Raw genomic sequence first — 14,319 nt, 5'->3', positions numbered from 1 at the left:
AAGCTCAATTTTAGTTTATACATTCTGGAACATTTCAATGATTTATAGATTTTATTGAACTTCCAGTTTATTTTTAATAGATTTATGGGTGATACATTAATAATTTAATGTGATAAAGCTGGAACCAATGTTGCTTACAGCAGGGGTTAAATCCCTGGGGCCTTACTGCACTGAGTCTGCATGTTCTCCCTGTGCATGTGTGGGTTCTCTCTGGGTACTCCAGCTTCCTCCTATAGTCCAGAAACACGACTGTTGGGTTGATAATCTCTAAATAGTCCACAGTTAGTGTGAGGTTGTCTGTCCCGTATGTCTCCATGTTGTCCAGTGATGGACTGCTGACCTGTCCAAGATGGACCCCGCCTCTCGCCCAATGACCAGCCCACCTCCACCCAGACAGGATGAGTGGGAACAGAGAACAGACAGATAAACGCACGTCTATATAAATGTCTAAGCTTAGATTTCATTACAGCCCATTAGACAGAATCAACATCTTGAACTCTTACTCATGTAGAAATCAGGTCTGCTGCTCAGGATGCAGCTAATTTATTAGTAATTATACAGATCTGACCTGGGCAGCAAACATTAAATCTGTCTTAATGTAGCTTTTCAGTTACTGAGGTTTGACTCAGTGTCTACTTTTATATAGTTTATATCCAGTAAAATCATCCATGGACCCAAACCAGAGATAGTTTCCTTATTCAGTTCAAATTCATTAAAACTTCATTAACCCCAGAGGGAAATGAAATGCTGCTCTAACTCATGTTATGGGGTTTCTTCAGGCTGCAGGCAGGAAGGATCCCCTGTAGCGGTGTGGATCTGGAGAAGTCTCTGAATGAAGACATCATCATATGGTGAAGAAGATGCTCAGGGTTGTTCATAATGTTCATTTTATGAAGAATCCCTGTTTGAAAAGTCTGCAGGAGTCTCCAGATCAGAACCAGCCTAATCTATTATTACACTGAGCTTCTTTAAGCCAGATGCTCTGATGCATGCTGCCCAGCAGATGATGGCAGAGACCAGACTCTCCACAACAGAGAAGATCTGCAGCATCTTGCTGTAAACCCTGGAGGAACTTAACTACTGGAGAAACATGGAGAATGTTTGGGTCGTTTAAGCAGTTCTCAGATCACACAGATTGAAAAAATAAAGATTTTAATCATAAAACGAACCTTAAAGACACTGAAATATACATCTGTGTAAAAATATTTAACATGTGATAATTAATGCCCAGTCCAGCAGGTTTAAGTCTCCTGGAGTCTCTGATGTCCTTCTTGGTGTCAGGTAGAACCCACTGAGCAGCACCAGAACCCACTGATCCTCTGCAGAGGTTCTAGGCCACAGCAGGGATGAAGTACTGCAGAGAAACGTCTTCATGCAGCAGGATGAGGTGGACCACGTTCTGATGGACGATATCTGAGGAGACAGCAGGACACAGACATGATTTAGTCCCTGAAGATGATTTATTCTGAGCTTTTGGAGAAGCTGCTGTGATTTTCTTCATGAAACCCAACTGGACTCTGAGACAACAGCCTCCTAAAGGTTCTGTCTCTGGAGCTGATTTTAGATGGAAAAGAGACTAATTTACTCCAGTTTTCTTTTCTTAATAATATTGGCTGTCAGCATCAGCTGAAGGATGCTGACAGCCAATAGGGGGGTTGAAGTGGACCCTCCCCTGTTATGGTGCTGATTCCCATCAGGAGGAACTCAGAAAGCCTGAAGGATCTAAACTGCAGCTCCAAGTCGTCCTCCAGGTCACATCTGGTACCAGAACATGCTGGACCTGGTCCAGAACATCAGGGGCAGCTTCACTGGTGTCTGAAGCCTTGAAGGATTTGAACCTCCAGCATGAGGATCAGACCTCAGAGCTTGTTGGGTCCAGGAGCCTCCAGCAGAACATTTTATCTTCATCGTTCATTTTAACGTGTTGGACTCACTGCACATGGCCTTGGTGGGGTTGACCTGCTGTCCCACGAGGAACTGCTGCAGCTTCCTGATGTCCACTGTGGCCTCGGCCAGGAGCTCTGGGTCTCCTCTCTGAGACGGACCTCCGTCCTGGGAGGCGTCTTCACCTGAAGGGACAGACGGACGCTCAGTCAGCGTCTCTGAGCTCCTGGCTCAGCTGGACAACATGTTCTCTGCTACAATACGATTTAACAGTGGAGAGAGAAGATCTGAGCCTGGAGACTAAACCCTACAGAACCAGAAGTTCTGTCAAACTCTAGAAGGTCAGGAGCTCCTGTCTCCTTTTATAAAACCATCATCATCTGAAGCTAAAAGCCAAACCAAAGGTTCCTGAGATGCTGGTTTAGAACCAACTCAGCATCCAGGTGGTCCAGATCCTCCTTCAGGGAACATCTAAATCTTCTGCTGATTTAACCTGAAGAGTGGGACTAAAGCTGTTTTACCCCACGGAGGGTTCCCCAGGTCTTTGAAGTGAGTGGAGACAGAAACCAGGTCTGTCTGGATCTTCAGGTTCATCTCTCCGTTCAGGTTGGCCTCGATTACCTGAAAACACACAGAGTCACCCTGGAAACCAAATATTGGAGAATAATTTAACTTTAAAACCCTTTGGATGAGGAGAAGACACTATGATTTTCTGCAATAAAACGAGTCAGAAACGGCAGAAAGAATAATCAGAGATTGAGTTTTTAATGTTAACACTGCAGAAATAGATAAACTGAACTCAGGACCAGTTAAACGTGTCCAGATCCATAAAATAATCTAGGTTTGAGTCTAAAAGCTTCAGGAATTAGTTCTTCATGTTGATATTACTGCTTTAGTTATGCATCGTTCCCAGGTTTCCTGTTCATTTAAGGATTTATCATCAATATATTCGTTGCTCTAAGTGCTGCTCATAAAAACATAAAGTAAGAAAAGGAGACTGAGCAGTCTGGGTGAATGTGCAACATGAGAAAACAGTTATTAGTTATTAAAAAGCAGAACCAGAAGAACCAAAGAGGTGAGCAACTCAGGTGGAGTTTGTGTCTAACGTGCAGCTTATAATAATAATAATAATAATAATAATATTAATAATAATAATAATAATAATAATAATAATAATAATAATAATAATAATAATTATTATTATTATTATTATTATTATTATTATTATTATTATTATTATTATTGATAGACAATATGTCTTTATGAGTAAAAAAAATCCACGTTATGAAATAAATTTAGAATTTTATCATGAAGCTGCTCCATGGGGAGTTCTGGTGCAGCAGCGCCACCTGGTGGTGGATTGAGTTACCAGCAGCAGGTTTTAACTGGACCTGGACCACAGCCCAGAGTTTACGGTGAGGAGCTGTGAGTCCTACCAGGAAGTTAGAGAGGTTCTTCATCCTGTCCACCACGTTCTTCAACATCTTCAGGGGAGGAAGGTAGATGCTCACCTGGAAGGGAAACCAACAGGAAGTCCTTTAATGAACAAAAGAGTCATCAGGACAGAATGATAGTTTCACTTATGAAGAAGGACGAATCCTTGGACTGAAAGGAGGATTTCCATCTGGAATGGAGACGTTTCTCACATCAAAGTCCGGCATGACGGGTTCTTTGAACTCCTGCCAGAGTCTTCTAGGAATCACCTCAACAGGAACGTCGTGAGTGACGACTCTGCTGGCGCTGGACAGGGTGGGCTGGACGGGACGCATGGAGGTCAGAGGTCATCAGATAAACCACTAAGGTAGATTCTCAAGAAATGGTTCATCACATTACAGAGAAAGAAAAATAACTGAAACTGGGAAATTATCAAACATCAGATCATCTCCAACTGTTCCTGTCAGAGGAGGGGTTGACTGACTTCTGACAGCAGCACAGGTCCATGTAGGTTTATGGTTCTAATCCCTGCAGCGCTCTAACATTTCTACAGCAGCGTGAACAGAACCAGAGGTTCTTGGTTCTCCTCACCAGCTCAGCAGCCACGGTCAGACAGGCGCAGTGCTTCTTGGTCAGCTTTATCTTCACAGACTTGGCGCACTGGACCGTCCTTAGGGCCCGGGACAGGTTCTCTGGAGACACCTCCAGGCAGATCTGGTTGAACTCTGAGGACACGCCCTCCATCTGGTACTCATCGAAGAAGTTGTTCTGCAGGAACCACAGCGTTGTTAGCTAAACACCAAGCCTGTCTGGGTTCACCCACATCAGTACAGACGTCATCCATCCTGACAGAACCAGAACTCTGACCCAGTCCTCACGTCTTCCCTCCAAGCAGAAACACTTGCTTTCATCTTAAAGAGCTCAGCAGTTTCCAGAACTTTCTAAAGGTCAGGCAGAGATGTTCTTTAGACATTTTAGCTTCTATTAACTCAGTTTCAGACCAGTTTCTGCTCAGTTAAAGAAAAACGTTTTCACAGATTATCACAGTTTTAACTCCTGAACCCTTTATCTATTAAAATAAATTATTTTCAAGAGATCACAGTGTTTCTTTTAGTGAGTCTCCTTGTAGCTATAAGAATATTGCTTATTTCCATCACACTGCACTGTCTCAGGCATCTTCTTCCATAAACATCAGGCTTTTCACGCAGCACCAAGAGGAAAACCTCTAAACCTCTTTAGAGAAGATAAATGACCAGAAACAGCAGAGTTGTGATTTAAAACTCTGCAGATGTTCCATACAGGAAGCCACTGTGTTGGTGGAACGTCTGACCTGCAGCAGTTCACACCACATGCTGACACCTCCGTTGGTCACTTTTCCTGACAGGATGAAGAACAGGTTGTCTGGAGTCAGCCGCAGGACGCAGGTCTTGGTCAGCTTGGAGATGGTGGTCACCACTCCTGAAGAAAGGAGACAAGGTACGTTCTGCTGATTTAGATCATTCACAGCTGGGTTTATCTCCAGTTTACTGCAGCGCAGTCACACTAAAATGCATCAACAACTGAGTCTTTAGCTGTAAAATATGCCTCCTCTCTGTTTATCCTCAGGTTGTATTTTAAGAAGAATCTTCACTGTGTTTCTGTGTTTGTCTGGATTTATATCTGTGTATATCTTGGTAAATTCTACTTAACCTATAAACAGGGTAAACTATGACGAATGGACTTATTTCATCAATCATTTAAACTAGAAGGATTGGACTTAGCTTATATGTGAGGATTCTCTTTAAATATTTCACAGATAATCATATAAGGCAACTGCTGTCATATTAAAATAATGATTTAATTTATAGAGGTAAAATAACCAACAAACAGCTCAACCGACTAAGAAACTGTGCGTAAAAACAACCAAATATAAGGACAACAAGTTCAATAACCCACCGAATAATATCAAACAGTCAACCTTTATTTATAAAGCACTTTACACACAAAGTGAGTAAAGTGCTGGACAGGTCCATGAATTTAAAATAAAATAAAATAACAGAGAAAAATAACAGAGAAAATTAGCTATAATAAACCGGTAGCAGAAACCAGTAAAGAATAGCTTTTAATCCATTTAATTAAACGTATACGTCTCTTAATGAGCCAAACAGGTTTATTAACAATAATTACCATAGTAACTTGTTATTCATTTCTAGTTTAAACCTCCTGATGAATAATTTAGCACAGGAAGTTTTTTTTCTCTATTTGAATAAATCTTCTAGAAAGTAAAATTAGAGCTGAATGATTTTATTTCGCAGGAAGCTAACATCTCATCATGTTGAACAAGCTAACAGCAAGCTAACGCGTTAGCATAGAAACAAGCTAACATGCTAACAACGCTAATGGACTCACTGGTGAAGTGGTTCAAACAGGCCACGTCGATTATTTTCCCCCGAAACTTCATTTTAAGTCAGTAAACTTTTAACTGCTCAGAGACGGGAGCCTGTGTTTGGTCCGTCTCTTAATGCAGTCCGGCGGAAACAGCAGCTGCTATACGCCTGTCAAAGGTTCCTGCTAACGGAGCAGAAACCAAAGACATACGACCCGAGAGACTCGATCTAAAACAAAACTATTTTTTAATAACCGCTTTAGGCTATGATTTAAATGATTAAACTTTGATTACAATCATTAAAATACATGTTTTCAAAATCTGCAAATAAAAATAAATTAATGTTTTACACACTGGCACAAAAGGGAACCCTTATGTAATGAAGTCATTAAAAGTCTATCACAAAGAGAACGATACAATAAAACAGAATCACACAAATAGTCTATGATTGATAAAGATAAAAGACAACGGATCAGAAATGTTGTAAAAGTCATGTTAAAAAGCGAGTATTTAGCTTTTTTATAGTTAGGGATCTATCTTCTTAAATCATAAGCATTGAACATTTAAGCAAATATCATATCACAGTAATCAGGTCAGCCTGAAACAAAAGATATCAATGGTGAATATTTCTGCACCAAATGTACTCAGAAATGTTCTGAGTTTTACTGAATCTCTCATGGATGTTTAAGAGAAAGCGTTATTATTTTTAATCTTATTATTTGGGAATAAAAAGTTAAATCAGAGTCTGAGACGACACCAGTTTTTACCCCAAGTTTAACTCCCCAAGGAAAAGGTAACTAGGGCCAGACTTGTTTATTTCTGGAGCTAACTGGTAAGATTTACAATTCTGATTTAATTTAGTTCATTTGTTTTAATCCAATTCACAACACATATAATCTCAGAGTTCTTTACAGAGTCAGTTCTACCAAAATAATCCAGACAGATGGGTTAAAAGTTTTCTAAGGAAACTGTAACATTGCAGCAATCCCTCATACTGAGCAAGCATGTAGCGAAAGTAGAGAGGAAAACTTCTGTTCAATAGGAAAAAAAGTTGAAATAATAACAAACAATATTAGTTATTTAATAGTAGTTATTTAATTAAAAAAAAGAAAGAAATCAAAGGATGATGCACAGATCATGTCTGTATGACAGGCTGCTGAAAACCAAAGGTTTGGTTGTTCTGTGTCATCATCGGTTCATCGTTTGAGTTTAGGAGGCTTTCGCTGACAGAAGGTTGAGTATCTCAAAGTATAAAAATCAAATTCTTCTGTGCAACAACCTTTACTTTACTATGAGTTATTTTTTCTCTCTTTGAAATGTTACATTTGAAGCATTAGACATCTTTAACCATTCAAAATAAAACTTTTTAATCTTGGAGCTCATTTATTGTGAAACATCAGAATAGCAGCTGAACTCCTATAAGCTGCTTAGATATCTGGACCAGAGTCCCGTTAAAGGTTCCTTACATCAGGAGCACTGAGAGGAGGTAGCCTCATCTCTGGTCTCTTTCTCCACCGTCTGCAATGTTGAGCTAAAATAAACCCAGAGTTTACATCAGGACTGAGCAACTGCTTCATCTTCTTATTTCATGATTTTGTTTTGAATCTTTTAGTAGGACTTCTTGATCTCTTCAGTCTGCTTTCACAGAAAGTATCAGAAATAACTTTCTGAGACCAAAGAAGTCATGTGGAGCTTCTGGACGAGTCACCTGTAAATGAAGGTCTTCACTGTTTGGTATCTGAACATCTAATGACCTGAAAGGTCTTTAAACTCTTTTAAACTTCTCCAGAACTTTCTCCCTGACCTGTCTGCCGTGTTCCTTGGTCTTCGTGATTCTGTGGCAAGAGGAGTTGATTCATAAAGCACTTTGCAGTAACCATGATTCAAAGTGCTGAACATGAACAAAAAAACATATTAAAATCTGTAATAAATTATAGAGGAAAGCACATTGCAGTGAACTAGTAACAGCAAACCAAGATAAACAAGACAAGTTGGACTACAAACTTCAACATTAACATTTAAATCCTAAACAGATGTGTTTTTTATCTTGATTTAAAGGAACTTAAACAAACTTGTTTGTTCCAGATCAGTGGAGCATAGGAACTAAATGCTGCTTCTCCATGTCTGGTTCTGGTTCTGGTTCTGGTTCTGCAGAGCAGGCTGGAGCCAGAAGACCTGAGTGGTCTGGAGGGTTGATGCCCTGATAACAAGTCTGTGATGGATTTAGGTGCTAATTCAGGGATTTATAGACTAACAGAAGGATTTTAAAGTCTATTCTCTGAGATCCAGATCTCTGAGATTTATAAAGAAGAATGGAGAAAACATTCAGATGTTAAAACCTGGTGGAGTCAACCTGCAGCTGGACCTGCGGAGAAAGGCTCAATAAATATGTTTACCACTCTTTTGGACTTTTTTTATTTGGAAAAAATAGACAGAATGTGCTTTTTCCATTTAGTAATTCACCTTTACTTCTTGATGGGTTTCATACAAAATCCTGCTAAAATGCGTTTAGGTTTGTGGATGAAATGTGACAAAATTAATAAATTGATGGAATATTCTGGACACATTTCTTTAACTTTGCCAGGTTCAGCTTTAATGTTGGACTTTTGTGTTTATTGTCTTTTTGCCTTTTTCCTAAAATATTTTCCTAACCAAATAGAATCGACATGAAAGCATCATTAATTCAGACTTTCTCTGTTGTTGCAGGTAAATCCCTTCCTGCACCTTCATTTTCACATCGTTGGCTCATGACTGACCCCTATGGGCGGTTATTGGTCACTAAAGCTTTGGGCGGGGTTTCAGGGCTGGCCCATGACCAATCAGAGGCCGCCATTGTTCTTAAAGAGTCCGTGTGTTCTGCTGTGCAGGTGAACCGATCCAGACAGGCGGTTCTGCAGCTAGAAGCAGCTTCCCGGTACCGACCTGCTCCTTCTCCGGGTTTCTGACCCACAGACCATCAGAATGGCTCCGCTGTCCATCCAGTCCGGAGTTAATTACGCCAAGACGCTGCTGCCGGAGACCTTGAAGAGGTGAGGAGCTAATTAGGAACTAATTAAAGATAATTAATGATTCTCTGTCATCCAGCTCAGAGGAAACAGATAAAATATTTTTATCTTAAAGTTTAGCAGGTATCAGAGGTGAATGTGAGCAGTTTGGCCTTAAAGTTCTCCTCCTGGGGACTTTGTGTAGAAACTAATCTTTATTTTTGTTTTTTGGGGGGAGGGGGTAAATCCCGCAGAACTGATCCGATTCTGGAAGAAACTTTGTAGTTCTTCAGATTTCTACCTTTTCTCAATAATAAAAGGAAAAATATTTAGAAGATCTCCTCCTCATCATCACCCTGATCTTCAGCTCCCCCACAGATTCTCTATCAGACTCAGGCCAGGACTCATGCTGGGTTAAAATAAATATTAATATTTATATTGAAACCAGTAAGAAGAAACCTGCAGGTTGAATTAAAAGATTACTTTAAGTCTGCCAGAGGTATGAATAATTCTGGACTTTCTTTTGTAAAGTCGTGATAAATTAAACAGGAATACAAGGTAGCATAAAATGGGTCAATAATTAAATATATCTTATAAAATGTTTTAAAACATCACTTTGTTGTCCTTCAGTGTTTTACATAGAATTTAATAGAAATACATCCAATCAACATCTTTTTAAATTATATTTTATTTAGCTGTTCTAACTCAGAAAAGCTTCTATTTGTTCAGAAACGTCCAGAAAATCCTCTGAGGAGTCAGAAATACTTCTGCTGGATTTTATCCTCAGGGGAAAAGTTCATTATTGTTCAGCTCTGACCATGAGGCGGCATGTCAGGGATTATCCTCTAATAACTGCAGAGGCTCAGGTCTGTAGTTTAAATCCCTCGGCTCAGTCAGGGCAGGCCTGTTTTCATGGGGAGGGGGGGGATTGGATCAATTTTAAACTTTATTTTATGTGACAATCTAATATTCAAAAAACAATGTGCTTGTTTTGGAGAAAATGAGGAACAAATGGTTGGGGCTTGGCTTATTTTCAAAATAAAATGACCTTTTGTGATCTTTACTGAACCCAGATTTTTTAATTTTCTCCAGCGATATAGAAATATTCATCTGAACATCAGACTGAAAGGTTTTCTGTTGTGTAAACTAAGACCTGAACTGAAGCTGCTGGGATCCCTGGTTCTGGTTCTGATTGGATCTGGTTGGGTTTCAGGTTTAAATGGTCTCTGGTTGCTAAACCAGGCTGTCTGCTCCTGTCACTCAACAGAATCCTGCAGAGACGACTAAAACCTCCTTTACGTTTTATAGAAAGGAGGTTCTGATTCCCTTTGCTCTTCATCGGACCTCAGACATGAGCAGAACCAGAACCAGCAGACCTCTGAACTCACTGATCCGAACCATAAACTGGGTCTGAATCCACCTGCTGCTGCAGCAGTTTGTGGAAGCAGCTTTTCCAGCTCTCAGCTCGTTAAAACATCTTTTGGGTTAAACCAGGAAACGATCCAGAAGAACCTGTGAAGTCTGGATCAGCCTTGGGTTTGGATCAGTAGATCCATTGGTTCCTTTAAATGAACTGAAGCCCAGAACGTTTATCCTCCTGGTCCTGAAAGCATCTGATGCAGATCTGTGATGGATTTATTGTTGAAGCATTTCAGAACCTTCAGCTCAGCTTTCAGCACCACCCAGACATCCTCCACCAGAACCTCAGCCAGTGCACGGCACCAGCCTCCTGGAGATTACAGCTGGTTCTGATTCTGAAGGAGGTCCAGATATAGTCTTTCTCTGTGATGAATGAACAATGATCCCAGTTCAGGACATTTTTAGATGAGTTTATCTCAAAACAGGCGATGCTGATTAACAGTCAGTCTGTGGAAATCTGTCCCTGGTGAGACGTTCCCCTCAGAACAAACATCAATACATCTTTTCTGCTATTTTTATCAAGACTAAAGGTTGTATCACACATGTAAAAACAATGTTCATCTGTAGCAAGTTAACACATTGACCTGGGGGGGGGGGGGGGGGGGGGGGGTTCTTTTCATTTTTGACTTAAAGATCTTTTTTAATCCTGTTAGTGAGACTTCAGCACCTGCTGCTCCTTATTTCTCCTTTAAATTAAAGCTTTAAATTATTTCTAAATGACTTCCTCCTTTTAAAAAGGTTTTTTCTTTTTTCCAACTTTAGCTCAGACGCTTCAAACCTGAGACTCAGGATCTGCTAAAAACTTTACACATCATGAGCTTTTAGGTTCACAGAGAAAACCAGACTTAAAGGTTTGATAAATTCTCTAGTCACCATGGGCAGTGTTCTCCTGGGCTCCAAAGAGCTAAATTGTAACTATGTTGTTATTGTAGGAAATAAAATGGTAAATTAAACCAAAGGTAAAATATTAAAGCCTCTAGAAATGAGACAGAAACCAGATGACGGATTAAAGATGCTGACAGCAGAACAGGAGTGTCTGTAGTTGAGATGTTTGAGTAAAATAACTTAAAACAGGAATAAATGTTTTCTATTGTAGCTGTAGATCCATCTGTCTAAAGCAGGGGTGTCCAATGTGGGGCCCGGGGGCCATTTGTGGCCCCTGGACTGATTCTGTGTACCCCCCCCCCCCCCAACTGCAATTGGCCAAAAAGCCCTGGTAGCTGATCTAGACGGATCCTTTTTATTTTTAGTTGGAGGAAAATAATTACAGCCAAGTTAAAATCTTCATGCAGTTGAACATGTTGGGTATAAAACAAAGTATTTATCTTTTAATTACCACATCTCTGGCATTATTTTAACTTCATAGAGACTACCATAACATTTGTTCAATCACTTTTACTCAAAAGCAGCTTTGGTTCACAAAAATCTGCCTTTAACTATTTTATTAAAATTGTTTAGGTACAGCAAGTGGTTTCAAAGATAGACTGACCCAAATCCTGTTTTAATGCTGAGAATAAATAAAAATTAGATTAAAGAATAACTGAGAATCATTCAGTTAGCAAAGCAGTTTATAAACTGAATGACCATCATTTAATGAGGCACATTTCCCTAAAAGTTACGCCTCTCTTTCCTTCAGAAAATCTGACTAATTTATGTAAAATATTGCATAATACTTTCTGGAGCAGGTTAAAAAGCTCTGTATAGTCAGGGGTAATTCAATTTTTTATTTAAAATTATGTTTTCTCTTCCCACCTGACATAAAGTTTGGACTCCCCTGGTCTAAAGGCAACATTTGAGCCTTTCAGAGCTGAAGTCTGAGTTTTCTGCTTTATTAATAAATATTTCTGTCCATCTGCTTTAGAGTCTTTAGGAATTTATTGGCTGTTTTCTAGAATTCTTCAGTTTCAGTGAGTTGGTAAACAAACAGAACCTGAACAGTTTTTCTAGTCAGAACCGTTTGCTGCTTCCTGGATCTCCACCTTTCTGCTCCACCTAACTACGCCCCCCCCCCCCTCCCTCCAGGTCGGTGTCGACGGTGCAGACCACCATCTCTCGCCACATCCTGCCGGCCCCCCAGCCTCGCTGCTATAAGGTCTGCACCCACAGCCGGCGGCGGCGCCGGAGTCTGGTGGCGGCGACGCGTCCTGAGCTGCTGGAGCAGGTGAAGATGGAGGTTCCTCTGAGGAGGAGCCGCGCCTCTGAGGAGGAGCCGCGCCTCTGAGGAGGGGCCGCGCCTCTGAGGAGGGGCCGCGCCTCTGAGGAGGGGCCGCGCCTCTGAGCGTCACATTCACGGCCCTCTTCTCTTTCACGCCTCCCAGGCGGCGAGCGTCTTCATGATGTCCTGCTGCAGCCTGCTGACGCTGGTCCTGGAGGAGGACGGCACCGTGGTGGACTCAGAGGACTTCTTCCAGTCGCTGCCCAGCAGCACGCCGCTGATGGTCCTGGATGCAGGAGAGATGTGGAGCCACAGCAAGGTGAGGACAGCAGCAGGTGGACCAGAACCTCTGAAACGCAACACTTCACGTTGGGCTGATGGTTGACCTTCAGAGCTTCCATGATCCGTCTGCTGAACTTCATAAACATCCTTCTTCCACATGCTGGGGGTTCTTAAGGCCTTTCTGAGACCCAGTGTAAAAGTTCTGGTTCCTCCCTGGACTCTGAACCTGCACCACCTGGACTTCCTTCCTCTGCAGCAGAGAAGCTGCAGCTCTACGGAAAACATCTCCCAGATGGCAGAGTTCCTCAGACGATCTGGTCTGAGCCTGGTTTGACTTTGACCCCAGCTGAGAACAGTTATTATCCTAAATGCTGTGAAAACAAACCCAAACAGTGAAACCTGCAGTACTCAGTTCCTCCAGCAGGTGGCAGCAGGTCCAAATCATGGCAAACTTCAGGTTTATGAATAAATGTGTTTTCTGAATGTTTCAGATCCTGCCGAGCTTCCGAGAGCCGAAGAAGAAAGGGGTCGCCAAGGTGACCTTTGACCTTTACAAAGTGCACCCTAAAGACTTCCTGTGCTGCCTGACGGTCAGAGCCACGCTGTACGAGGTCTACACGCTGTCCTACGACTTCAGGTGCACCAGAGTCAAGCAGGTGCTCAGGTGGGTCCAGCAGGTTCTGGTTCTGGTTCCTGTGGGTCAGAACCCTGGTTTAACCCAGCCTCTACTCCTCTGGAGAGAAATGGCCGGTTTGCTGTGAACGTTTCCTGTTCCTCAGTGAACCTCAGCAGGGTTCTGCCTCGGCAGTATTGGGTCGACTATTCTTCTGGTACCGGTCCAGCTGACGCGTCTCTCGGTGTGTTCAGGTCCGTCCTGCGCTGCGTCACCTGTCTGACCAGAATCACCGGCCAGCTGCTGCTCTGCACGTCCTCCTCGCTGCTGCAGTTCACCGCAGACGACAAGGACGCCTCCTAGAGGCCAGAGTGAGGAGGACGGCGCCACCCTGAGGCTGGACCAGGCCTGGTTCTGGTTCTGGTTCTGGTCCTGGTCCTCAGGGCCCTCAGACTGTTTTAATGTCCACTGAGGCTGTTTAACCACCTTCAGGGTCTAGATGAGGAGGATGTGAGGTTTTAGATCTGATCTGCATTAGATCAACGTTTCTAAATATGTTCTTTCATCTTTGGCATTTTGATTAATATGAATAAAGATAAAGTTTTTTTTTTAAAGGTTTTTGTCTGTTTTGTTCTTGAGAAACTAAAACTCTTCCTCCACATCAGCCCAAACTGTAAGTAAAGGGATTTAAAGGAGCCAGAGTGAGGCTGGTTGGCTGCAGGAGGATCTTTGTTCCCACAGACATGAACTCCTGGTTTATTTCTCCCAGCGAGCCGTAAACTGATCCTGCAGCAGCTGAACGCTCCTCCATCTGCAGGAATGCAGCTCCTGCTATCCTTCCTCTGAGGTCACCGTCACACAAGAAACATTTTATTAAAGCATCAATTATGGGAGGCTGAATGTGTAAAATGTAGCAAAAAATTCAGTCTCATTTGTTATTTAGCAAACTTTTTAACATTTAGTGCATTTTTCTGACATTTAGTTGGAAATGCTAAATATAAATGTTAAATATTTCTACATCATATATGATTATCTTAAATCTATGCGTATCTTTTTGTTAATGTCTTAAATATATATCTTGAATCTAACATTTAAATCTAGATATAAATATATATCTTGTATCAAAGCTTCTGAAAATATGCAAATTAGCCACGCCCCTTTAAAGGCTGAACTCATGGCCACA

General features: G+C 41.5%; 2 protein-coding genes across 2 annotated transcripts; one reads left to right on the top strand and one right to left on the bottom strand.

Moving 5' to 3' along the window:
• Positions 1–1,135: 1,135 nt before the first annotated feature.
• Positions 1,136–5,849, bottom strand: LOC105921802 (checkpoint protein HUS1). Its single transcript, XM_012857658.3, has 8 exons — positions 5,707–5,849; positions 4,649–4,776; positions 3,910–4,086; positions 3,531–3,638; positions 3,321–3,395; positions 2,406–2,505; positions 1,935–2,069; positions 1,136–1,413 (listed from the first exon to the last, which is right to left on the bottom strand). The coding sequence occupies exons 1-8, from the start codon at positions 5,756–5,758 to the stop codon at positions 1,331–1,333; spliced, it is 858 nt and encodes a 285-aa protein (XP_012713112.2). The 5' UTR covers positions 5,759–5,849; the 3' UTR covers positions 1,136–1,330.
• A 2,693-nt stretch (positions 5,850–8,542) lies between these two features.
• cidea (cell death inducing DFFA like effector a) lies at positions 8,543–13,750 on the top strand. Its single transcript, XM_036125694.1, has 5 exons — positions 8,543–8,712; positions 12,109–12,247; positions 12,405–12,560; positions 13,015–13,187; positions 13,391–13,750. Exons 1-5 carry the CDS (start codon positions 8,645–8,647, stop codon positions 13,497–13,499), a joined length of 645 nt encoding a protein of 214 aa, XP_035981587.1. The 5' UTR covers positions 8,543–8,644; the 3' UTR covers positions 13,500–13,750.
• Positions 13,751–14,319: the final 569 nt, after the last annotated feature.

This window comes from Fundulus heteroclitus, chromosome 21 (genome assembly GCF_011125445.2).
Source record: "Fundulus heteroclitus isolate FHET01 chromosome 21, MU-UCD_Fhet_4.1, whole genome shotgun sequence".
Classification (NCBI taxonomy): Eukaryota; Metazoa; Chordata; class Actinopteri; order Cyprinodontiformes; family Fundulidae; genus Fundulus; species Fundulus heteroclitus.
This window is presented reverse-complemented; position numbering and strand designations above follow the sequence as displayed.

Excerpts from the sequence above, each read along its gene's own strand:
- LOC105921802 (XM_012857658.3), bottom strand. The coding sequence starts at position 5,758 with ATGAAGTTTCGGGGGAAAATAATCGACGTGGCCTGTTTGAACCACTTC. Across the intron at positions 3,639-3,909 it reads TGACCGTGGCTGCTGAGCTG|CCCACCCTGTCCAGCGCCAG; the intron begins GTGAGGAGAACC and ends CGTCCCGTCCAG. Across the intron at positions 2,506-3,320 it reads AGAACCTCTCTAACTTCCTG|GTAATCGAGGCCAACCTGAA; the intron begins GTAGGACTCACA and ends GTGTGTTTTCAG.
- cidea (XM_036125694.1), top strand. The coding sequence starts at position 8,645 with ATGGCTCCGCTGTCCATCCAGTCCGGAGTTAATTACGCCAAGACGCTG. Across the intron at positions 12,561-13,014 it reads AGATGTGGAGCCACAGCAAG|ATCCTGCCGAGCTTCCGAGA; the intron begins GTGAGGACAGCA and ends TGAATGTTTCAG. Across the intron at positions 13,188-13,390 it reads AGAGTCAAGCAGGTGCTCAG|GTCCGTCCTGCGCTGCGTCA; the intron begins GTGGGTCCAGCA and ends CGGTGTGTTCAG.